Source organism: Nothoprocta perdicaria, unplaced genomic scaffold (assembly GCF_003342845.1).
Source record: "Nothoprocta perdicaria isolate Ctin4 unplaced genomic scaffold, notPer1 scaffold_271, whole genome shotgun sequence".
NCBI lineage: Eukaryota > Metazoa > Chordata > Aves > Tinamiformes > Tinamidae > Nothoprocta > Nothoprocta perdicaria.
In genome coordinates, this window is record NW_020455501.1 from 442,038 (window position 1) to 453,594 (window position 11,557).

An 11,557-nucleotide genomic window follows, 5' to 3' on the forward strand; every position below is an offset into this window, starting at 1 on the left:
CTTCATGGAGACGCTGGCCTGTCCATAGTGACCATTGCTTTTCTGAGTGCTCAGAAGCCCCCGCAGCACCGCTTGAGTGCAAAGCTCAGCTCTGTCTCCAGAGCAGCTCAACGAAAGGCTTGCGTTGAACTCACAAAGGGGAGTCCCACTCACAGCTCTTCCTGCCCCTTGGCACAAGGGGTAGCCATGCAGAGAGACCTGAGCTTTCCAAGCTGTGCAATTTCCTGGAATTTAGATGCTTCATCCTTCTTCACACTCCTCAATAATGCCCTTTCTTATCTCAGGATATAGCAACAGCTGAGAAGATGACGTGTCACAGCAGGCAGAAGATGTCAGGAAGGCACATAGAGAGTTAACAGTAGCCCAACACACTGATCTCATGGAGTGGAACACCAGGCAAAATCATTCTCGCAGTTATTTTTGTCCCCAAGCTTTGCATTCTAAGAAACAATGCACTTACCACCACCTTGAATTCAAAGGGAATTTCGCCCTTGACTTCAATGGGAACTAAATTCTGCCCAGGCAATGTCTGTAAGAGCCATATTTGGACCGCCAGCTCTAAGCATCTCAGTAACTTCTGATCAACCACCCGCTATCCAGAGTTGCTGGATTGCTTCTTCTCAAAGAAGAGCATCCATTGGGGTGCTTGAATCAGCCCCACGCAAAGGGTGGTCAGAATATGGCCTTATATTTCTTTAACACATAAAATTTTAGGTGGCATCTAACTACAAAGCTAGATATGAAGTGCTAGCTAGTGATCTAAACTCCAGTTTCCGTGGGAAGAGAGAGAAATCTGCCAAGGATAGTTTATCTACTGTGTTTCAACATTACCTTTAGGATGGGATGAACGTATTCCTTGGWAGGTTTCCCTCTTTGCACGAAGAGCTTAGGAGACTGGCAGGATATGGGGGCCTCCCCTTACAAAGCTAAAGTCAAGGGAAATAAATTCTGGCCTTTGCTCCACATGAGCTGGGCCCTTGACATACATCTAAGTGCACATTCTAGCCTTGCATTTAATGCCAGGAGCAGCTGTAGAGTCAGGCCTTAGGGTGAAACCCTGCATTGCTCCATGTTCCACAGACTTTATGCCAACCCACTCAGGTTTTCAGAAAGGAGACACAAATCTCTGCTGTTTCAAGTTCACTTTGGACTCTGAGCTTTTCAATCCCTTTGGGAAAGAGTGTTCTGCTGTTCTGTGTTCCCAACTACCACAACGCTGATTCTGTCTCCCCGCAAACTTGTAATTATGTTTTGCTTTTCCTTGTAAAAAGAAAAAGAATGATGTTTTGCTTTTTACCCTGTCAAAGTTGCTCTGCTGTCGGTTGCTGGCTTTCTCATTTTCACTGTATTGTATTGTTACTCCTTTCTGCCAAATGGTGCTAATTGCTTCTCGAGCTCCTGTTCTCTGACTGCTTTGCACACCGATCACCTGCTTGCTCGTTTGCAATGCGTCCATTGTAAATACATGGCTCCCATGAATTCCACAATCTCTTGCCTCTTGGAGGCAGATAAGAAGTGTCTAATTAAGATTTTGTGGCCTGGGTTTGGTTGCATATCACGGATTGTCTCTTTGTAATGTGTTAAGCACACCTCCTCGTGGTGCTTTTTCATTCTTGCTGTGCGTATGAGAATGACACACACCCACACACACCTATACATACACACACACACACACACACACACGGATTAATGTATAGCCAATTGATTGTGACGTGCTTGTGATCTTTGCTTGCTCAAAGGGTTTTTTTGCCAATGATAAATAAATGCTAAAGACAAATACCACCTCCTTGATCTTGTTTTCTCGATAAGAAGCACATTTAAGTGGAAAGAAAAARAAATACCCTTCCAAGTGTAATCAAATTTATGTTGCTAGAGCCACCAGTACCATGTATGGACATTTGAGCTATCACAGTCTGACTGCCTTAGATGCCCTTTGAGCCTTTGCAGATATGAAGATGGACAGTGAAGTGATGTGAGCRGAGCAGGTAGTTTGACTTTATTTCCTATATAGGATGTTGAGCAGCAGGTTCTTGTGGTGAATTCCCTGCTTGCAGAGTGCTGCTGCACCAGGTTCTGCCCCTTGCAGTGTCCACATCGCACTCCATSAGGGAGCAGAAACATGGAAGCTGTTCCATGAAGAGCTGGAGGGAGACAAGGTGCTGTAGACCAAGGTGCTTTAGTTACAAACCTTGTTCCATTTTCCTGCAGCTTTTGCTTTTAACCAAAACCACTTTAAAGTCCCATTTTTTGACCATTAGGTGTCAGGAGACTCCAAATACACACTGAAAAGAGGTGGCAAATGCTTGGGTTGAGCTCTCGGGGAGCAAGCCTAGCCACCTTTTAACAAGAGCTTGGAATCTTTATGTGACAGTGTCTGTGGAAGTGCAAAGCACTGATTTATATATTATATAAATATAGCAACTAATGACAATTTGGTTTCAAATGGTGAACCTTAATCTTAGCCTCGCCTCTTTTTTTTTTTCTTTTACTCAGCTTTTAAGCTCCTACTTTCCATTTTTTTAATTATGTTTTCTCTTTTAATGACTATTCCAGTAACATCCCCACCAAATCCTTAACGGGAAAAAGATTTGTCTGTCTTTGGATTATATCTAAATATCTCCTCCAGCATAGCCCTGTTGACCTCCATGTAATATGGACTCTTTTTTTTTTTTTCCTATTATTTCTGAATGCCATTTCTCATCCCTACTTGGATTTATTAACCATTCACTTTCTGAATTTATTCCATCTCTGACTACATGCTGCATCCTAAACCTGCCATCCCACTCTGCCTTCCCTCTCCCTTCCCCACCAGCTTCATCCACACGTAGCTCATGCTTAACAGTTGTACAAGTTTTAAAATGCTTTAGCTGAGCGATAGGTCYTGGTGTTTGTCTTTTGGCTCATCCATTGCTGGTATTGGAGAAAATGTTGGCTAAGACTGAGCATTGATTGGGCTTATCTGTGAGAGTCCRTTGTGGTCAACAAGATGTTTCCCACAAGGACACAGAGGTTCCAGGTCTTTTCCATAATTCAACTGCCCACTCTCAGTGCTAGAAAACATGTTGTTGCCATATTGGTCATTGAACCAACCCTGAATTACAAAACTAAACAACCAGAGGGACAAGATGCATTTCTAAGAGGCAGCAGAGCCTATTGGGCTGATTACAGTCCTAGGAATTCACTGCACACATGCTATGACTCTATAATCTCAGCCAAGTCATTTGTAGCTGGCAGTGCCCACCTACTTCCAAGGGTTGTCTCTGTACAAAATGCTGAAGGTGAGTTACTAACAATGAAAGGGTTTGATTTATAAGAACATTTAAGGTGAAGCTGGCTGGATTAGCAGTAGTTTTGATGTTCACTGCTCCTGTCTCGATGAGGGGGAAAAGGAGAGAGAGAAAATGCTKAAATGTTAAAGTGCTGAGTCTGTTTCTTGCACACTTAGGAGCCGACCATGACTTTGCACAAGTGTTGTTTTGACCRTGTAGATTGTGAGCAGACCGATTTTAATCAATTTAAATCAAATTTCTAATTTTAATCAACTACTTTCAAATGCACTGTTTGCCGAGGGCTTTGGCGCTCATACCTTGCAGAACTGCATGGGTGGATGAAGTGTTCCATTCCTGATGCTTTCCATCCCTCCTTTTGTGGGAGGTTGTCATTGCCTGTATCCAATGGGAACTTGGAGATAGACAGTGCTGGATGTCCCAGCTTAAGCAGCTTGAGCACCGGGCTGAGATTTCCCATTTGACACTTCCATGTCTCCAAGCTTCCTTTGAAAAGCTCAGTTGCTATCACTACATCCCTGACTAGTAAACCAAGATCCAATGATGTTCAGGGATATTTGAATGAGCTGGTATGCCAGTCCTTATCATGTGAATATAGCCTCTTTTATCACAAAATCCTTTGGGCTTAGGGCTGATTCAGGCATGTGCCAATGCAGGAGAGAAGGAGACTTTTCTAGATAGATGCCTCTGTTATTGCTGGTACCTCCCATCATCTAGGAATAACCACAAGCCCCAGCAACAGCTTCAATATGAATTCATGAAGGAAGATCTGTATGGGAAGAAGAAATTTTTCCTAGTGTGAATGTGAAGACGTGGCCATGTTCAGCTCTAAGAACAATTCACACTTGTGTTGTTGCAAAATATTGCAATTTTCAGACAATGACTTCAACTCTCCGTGTCTCCAGCAGTGTCCTGGTAAGTCTGATTCTGTTGGGGATTTAGGAGGCTACCTCTATTTGTCCTTATTCATGTGAGCCTTGTGGGTTGGGCGTAATTCCGCTAATGCAACTGGGTTTACTCACAAGCCCAGATGTCTGTAGTGAGGAGCAACACAGCTCTGAGTACTTCAGGATGGGTGATTTATCATGAAKTGTGGGATTTGCCTGTAAACAGTCTTAATTTCTGTTGCAGAATGCCTTGGAAATAGCTTCCTAATCATGACCATCAGTGTGGAGATGCAATTCCATCACAACATAGAAGAAAAGCCTGCTAATGGATTGAAGACATCTTCAAACATTCTGGATACCAGTATCCATGCAGGAAGCTTGCTGCTCAAGGCCAACAGCATGGAGCAGCCACCAGAAAATGATGGATGAGGCATAACCACAGCTCCCAGGGACATGTCAGAGCGCTGACAAATGACAAACGTTCCTTCAATGTCAACAGTTCAACAGTGTGAGAAATGAAGASGGAGAAACATTTATAGGAAAACGCTGTTGCCATCTGCCCATCTTCCATCCCGCTCTAGCCTGAGCCTTGCTGAAACCTCAAGTCCTTGAGCAAAGCTGTTTCTTCACCTGTCTCCCATAGGTAGCCTGAGACCTGTATGTCTTACTTGGCTCTTTCATCAGGAGAAGCATTGGGTGGCCAATCATGTGGCCATGTTCTGCTCCTAGCTCCCTTTAGGCAGTGGATCACCTGTGAGTAAGTAGATAGCTGGGGTCAGCACACCCTTTCCACAGAGGTGGCTTTAGAGAGAAATTGCCTGGTGCAGGTAGCTAAATGTAGGGCATCACCCTGGGAAATGAGATTTCTTCTCATTGAAGATGAGCCTCAAGATGGGTCATTCCCATTGGAGATGGGCCTAGAGAGTGAGTCGCAGGAGGGAGTGAGGAGCATGTGGGCTCCATGGCATGTGGTGGAGCAGAGCTCACAGCACAGTGCCCAGGACAGGCTGATCAATCCTCATCTGTTAGCAGTACCCAGGAGCTCTGCTTAGTGTGGGGACCTGATCATCCAGACCAGGAAATCCTGAGATCAGTCCAGACCATGGCACTTAACTGCTGTTGCGCTGGTTCGGGAATTATGGCCCACCTGAGGACCATTTCCAAAGGCAGTTTATCTATGGCCACCTTGTTCTCAGCTGAGAGATCTAATATTAGGGATAGGAACCAGCAGGCATCCACCACCAACATACTGAATTTACTAAATTAAATTAAATTGCTAAATTGAACTTTGAAGTTCAGGATGGGAGAACCGAGTTGTTCCTGCTTCCTACCTCCTTCCCAGGTCCCATCACTGACCTGACCTCTCTGTCCATGTCAGCTCCTTCACACTGCAGAACATAGGGACTGCTCTCACTGCTCCAGCAGATCCTCCATCTCCAACTGCTGTTCCTTTTGGCTTKCCAACCCATTCAGTTCCCTTCCATCTTCCATGTCAGCTTCCAAGTGCCTGTCCCATAGCCCCTTTCCCAACCATTTGCTTTCTCCCTCTTTGCCACCTTTTCCTTTAAGGTTGTCCTGAAAGGCCAGTCCTACCAAGAAGCTTTCCCATCCGCTCTGAGTTACTGTCTCGTGTCAGGTCCTGTCTCTCTTGGACTGTAAGCATTTTCTGTGCCTGTACCATGCTATAACACTCACTGTTTAGAATAAAGAATACCTCTTGACTGCTCTTTCTCTCTCTTTTTTCTTTGTATGGCTTTAGTACCTGTGTCCTGTCCACAAGTGCGTTGTGCATCTGTCCTCATTGCTAGCTCTGTGGTCGAGCTTGCTACCACAGCTCTATCCGTAGTCTTTTGGGGATGGCTCTGCTCTTGTTTTTGTTCCCCAGTACCCTTCTTTGTTTCTTACAGCCACGGAGACAAGCTTTTCTGCCTAAGTAGGAGCTGAGCACATCCAGGGCTACATGATCTCCTGTTGTTTGCAATTCRGGTGCATCTGATACAAGGCTGGCCTTTCTCCAGCTTTGTGCAGAGATGTCCTGGACTGGCAAGTGGCTGGACTGCTGCAGCAACTGAGGAGAACAAGGGAGGAACCTTGCAGCCAAGAATGGAAGCAGCTGATATGGAAAGATCTGCATTTCCTAGTGCAGTATGGAAAACAAAAATACAGAAATGCAAAACCGAAAATGGGCAGAAATGTGTCACTGAAAATTCAAGAAGATGTACCTTTGAGGAGAAGGTACAGAAGCTGGCTTAGCAACAGGACTCTCTTCAGAGATGGATGCCCAGGAGAACTCTACAATTYGAGAAGGTGCCCTGGACATGTCCATCCCTTGCTAGGGCTAGACCTGCACACGATCCTTTCATCCTGTGAGTACAGCAGGGACCGAGTTCTGACTGACCGAGTCCCAGGTGGGTCCTACCTCCTTCCTGGCTCACTGCCAGCCATTCTTGTCCTATTTTTTTGCTTGAAACTGCTACTTTGGTCTGTTTTTGGCACTATCAATGTACATGGTGACCATGTTGCTCCACACTCACATGGAAGTTACAGGATGGGCTCAGTTTTTGTACCCTTACTGTGACTCTCATTGCAGGTGATGCAGGACCACCCTACCAGAAAGCAAAGGAGACTCCTTTCCATGCCAAATGAGCAGCTAAGCTCGCATGTGGCATGTGCAGAAGTTAGGTCTGGAGACAAAAACTAGGCCAAGTTATGCCTTGTTGGTGGACAGGCCTGGGAGGAGGATCAAACAGCTCTCAATCCCTTGGGCTTTCTGCAGTGATGTGCAGGAGTAGACAGAGGAGAAGAAATACGTATGGAAGTCTGGCCCTCCTCCATGAGGAGCCTGGAGTTTTCATCAAAGACAAGTGAGACCTGCTGCAGGGTTGTACTTGACATCTCTGGGCTCTAATGAATTGAATGTAGATACTGGAAAGAAGTGGGAAAGAGGGTCACATATTGTAGGTAGAGGCTTTTATCCCTTTCTAGGTGTCACCACAAACTGTTCCTACCTGACATGCTTCCATGGTGACTTCTTTTTCTCCAAACTCTTATTTTAGCATCCAAGAGTGAAAAAGCTGTAGAGCAACCTATAATAACATCCCAAATCTCTTCTGCAGAGTGTTAAGKATTGAGTAATATTTAGGACAAGATTTTTGCATGCCACTGATGTCCCTAGCTGACCTTGAAGACACCTTGAAGTCATTTATCCTCTAATAAAATCTACGTACCTGTATATCTGCTGTTTGGCAGATGGACACTCTTTAGGTTCTGAAGTGCTGAGCTGCTTGTTGGTCATCTGAGGGATACATTGGGTTAGATTTCACCACCAAACTTTCTTCTCCTTAGATCTTTATTGACCCCAATCTGGTGCACATTTCCAGGATATACCCAATCTATGCAACAATCTCTATCCTAACAACCTCTCTACTTACTATATCCAGAACCAGGCTGAAAACCTTCATTTGCATGAGGGAGACCAAATCTCAGACTTGCCAACCTCCTGGGAATGCACTAATTCCTCACATCTTTTTGGAAGACACAAGACTACAGCCCTAATGTACAGCTTCCATTTTTTATTGCTGTTGCCTTTTCGAAAAAATGGAATTGAGAATAGTTTTTGAGTAAAATGTTAAGGCCATTTACCAGGGCAAAGAAGACTTTGGTGCACAAAGGGCAATAATGTACTTAGAAGAAAGAAGTGATTCAGCATATCCTACAACTTAATTGTTAAAGCATTTGCCAAGGAATCGATGAGTTCATATCTTCTGCGGAAGATGAACCTGGATTCTAGGTGAGGGTCCTAACTGGGAAGGTCATTATTCCAAGGAGAAGCGCCGCATCCTCACTTGAATTTCTTGGAAAAGAAAGGACAAAATTCTCTTGTTCCTTTGTGAAAAATGGTCTTTTCTTGGACTTTGAAGCTAAGAAGTCTAACCAGGGCTGGGTTGCTTTTCCTGAGCTAGCAGAAGAAAAATTTCTGCTGCTTTTATTTGCTCTTGAAGGAAACTTTTTACTTTCTTATGCCAGGATTTGACTTTTTACTCTGGTTCAGAGGAGCTCCCAAACAATTAAACTAATTTGAATGAAGATATTTTTGCACAGAAGAGTAAATATTATCAGCCATTTTTTGATAAGAGGTCACCAAAAAGCAAAATTCAAAATCCACAGAGGAACTTGGATCAGACTTGAGCAGATCCTGGATACCTGTGCAGAACAGAATAAACAGAATAAATAGAATAAATAAGGCTGAGGCCTGTTACCATCAGATACAAGGGTTTTTTTGAAAAAAAAAAAAAAACAGACTACTGATGAATTTCTTATTATGACTTTTTCTGCAGTCATCTCAGAGCTGCAACCTGGGTAATGATCTGTCACCTCCAATCCATCCGTTCTCCAGTTTTCACCTTKTCACGGTGCATAATTAACCTCCCCTGCGTTGAGACCTGGGTTTCATCAAGACAACAATTTGCTGCCAACGGTCTGAGTGCAAAGCTCTACAAACTTACACCTTGTCTGGTGTAAGATGACAGTTTGTAAACACTGTCACTTTTGTGCTAAAGACTCAGGATCCATCTTTCCATTGCAGGATCCGTCTTTTCATCCTTGATTGCCCTGGCAATAGATGCTGTGTCCTCCCAGCTCATTTCTCACATCACTGCTGGGCTGCAGGGGCAGCTGGGGCTGGTCCTTTCCTGGCGGGATGCCTGCAATGCTGCTTTGTCCCTGGGCTTTCAGGAGAAAAACAGCATAATTACTTTCCACCCACCCCTGCCAGCTTAAAACAGGTTCTGAATGAGCTTTGCTGGGAAGGACAATTGCATGATTATCTTTAGCCCGATCTCKCATGAAATGCAAACAAAGAGGAAGCCAGGGGACGGGGATGGCACCTGGCTTCTTTCTGCTCCAAGAGGACTCATAAGAAAAGAGCCTGCGGATTAAAACTGGGAAGTATCCGTCATTCAAACACACACCAGCTATCGTGGCAGTCTCAACAGCAATGTATTGCACTGAGGCTGCTGCAGGAGGAGCTGCCCYGAATGTTCCCCTGATCTCCTGGATCTGCAGTGCTGGGGACTCCTCCTTCCCAGGGACAGGAACCARTAGGTAGGAAGAACTCAACTGTTTTTCTACACAGTTTATCTCCTAYACAGTGATCATTGGGTACACCGGTCTTGTTGACCTCTGCCAACAGCTTCTGGCAGCAAATCTGTCTTCACTATAAGCATGAAGGGCAGGATGAGGGTGAGTATTTGAGCAAAAGCTGTCCTGCTGTGGCTCTTCACATGGTCCTGTCTCACGAGTCTTTCAATGATGAAGGTTAATCTCACATGTCTGGGTTGCCCATGTTACAAGCCAGGGAAATGGTGACTTGCATCTGTTCTCCTGGTCAGGCTGTTGCACAGCTCTGAGCTGGAATCATTCCTGACACAAAGCCAAGGCCAGGCTAGGGGAAGAAAGTCACCTCCACAGCCCCTTCATGCACTTACCATGCAAAGCTGAGCAGTTTTCTCCTGCTTCTCCACCTCCTTCCTGCAGCCTTACATATCCCTCTCCATCCATAGCAGTTCTCAGCCCTGGAGATCTTCCTTCTCTTTCTGTCACCTGATGAAGGTGGATTCCTTCACAACCCACAGACCTTTCTTTCCTGGTCTCTGCTGCACCTCAATAAGACCCATCCTTCTCTCCAACACTCATTCAGAGATCCTCCTAAGAGCACCCACCCAAGCTTTAGGGCCATGTCCTCCTGTGCTTCTGCCCAAGTCTAGAGCAAATCTCCTCTCCAGGAGTTGTAATTTCTCTGTAGCATATGAAACTAGATCCTCAGCAACTGAAATGTGATGCACCTCTCTYTACCCTAAGAAGAGAACTAGCTCCAGAGCTGATCCCAACATGGATCCAATGCTTTGGTTCTGCCGGCACCTCCTAGTGTCTCCTGGGGACACAGAGCTGGAGGGGTGCTCTTAAGTGAGACCTCAGCATATATTAGCTGGGCTCTCTGTCATTCTGGTTGCTTTAATGGTCGCCAGGCATTTCCTGAGCAGCAGGAAAAGACTCTCCTGTGTTGTAGGGCTACCTTGAGGGACATGAACTGCTTCTTCTTGAGACAATTTTATGGCGAGGTGCTCTTTCATTGCAGGTTATAATCAATTGGCAAGCATTTGTCATAGCTGACCAATGRGCCTGATCCTGGTCCCATATGAACCAGGGCCTGAGGAAAAAGTTAAGAGCTTTGGCCCTCTGAATTCTGTAGCCTTCAGCTGCATATCTTCCATGGGATTTGGACCTTCTCCTTATGGGGAACAGAACCAGGCTCATTGGTCATCCTGAGAACACACAAACACATATGGGCTGCATGGGGAGCATTCCTCAGGCTGAGGTGCCACGGGGCAAATTCTGGCTCGGGAGATGCGTTTTGCTGTCTTACACCACCTAGTTGCTCTAACAGCTTTGCAATGATGCTCTTTCTCTACTTGCAGAACCCCTGAGAAACCCACTGGTGCTATAGACCAAGAATCAAGTACCTTAGAGCAGGAGCAGCGCGCATGAAGTCAAGCGTTTTCTTCTGAGCGACGGCTGGATCAAACGTATAGTCTGCATGAAATGTGTATCGTCTGGCTGGCACACAATAAAGATGATGATCAGAGTTGAACAATATTTTCTCTTGTCTCAGGCACGGAGAAAGTTGCTGTCACCTGGATGTGTATGATGCAGTTAGCATGACTGTGCCTTGATTTATATTCAGTAAAGTCAGACAAAGAAAATGGGTGCTTTTATTCATAGCTGTGATTTGCCATTGAGTTTGATGGTCCCTCTCATGTGCACTGGCAACAGGGAGATCAGATTCATGTCCGTAGCTCATGGAAGTATCATACTGGACTCCAGAGGTTATCCTGGATGCCTAATTGATAGGATTAGCAGCTCTTTTCAAAATCCTTGGAGTGTTTACATGCACTCTGATTTCTTAACCACCATCAGGAACACACGTTTGGATGTGACCAAGCTAAGCATGCCCCGTGCAACATTTGGCAAAGAAACTGATCTCCTTGTCTTCTTATGGTAGCTAAGAGCATCTCAGGCATTTTTTTCTGAGCATTTAATCACTGATTTGTTCTGCCACTTACAGCAAATCTGAGGCAAGGCACCGAAGCTTAATGGAAAGTTGGCATTTCTCCTCCATATTCTTAAAAAATGCTTGGTTGAAAAATTGTGAAGTACAAACTGGAAATGTCACAGGAGCAATGCAGCCAATTCCTAGGATTAGTTACTCTAATTATTTTATATCTACATCCCTTTCCTTTCCTTTCCTTTCCTTTCCTTTCCTTTCCTTTCCTTTCCTTTCCTTTCCTTTCCTTTCCTTTCCTTTCCTTTCCTTTCCTTTCCTTT

General features: G+C 44.9%; 1 protein-coding gene across 1 annotated transcript in view; it reads left to right on the forward strand.

Moving 5' to 3' along the window:
- The window catches only part of MAP6 (microtubule associated protein 6), a 36,146-nt gene extending 25,209 nt beyond the window's left edge, over positions 1 to 10,937 (forward strand). Inside the window, exon 4 of the mRNA XM_026040960.1 lies at positions 10,651 to 10,937. Coding sequence (XP_025896745.1) covers positions 10,651 to 10,720 — 70 coding nt within the window. The 3' untranslated portion in view covers positions 10,721 to 10,937. The remainder of the gene's footprint in view (positions 1 to 10,650) is intronic.
- Positions 10,938 to 11,557: the final 620 nt, after the last annotated feature.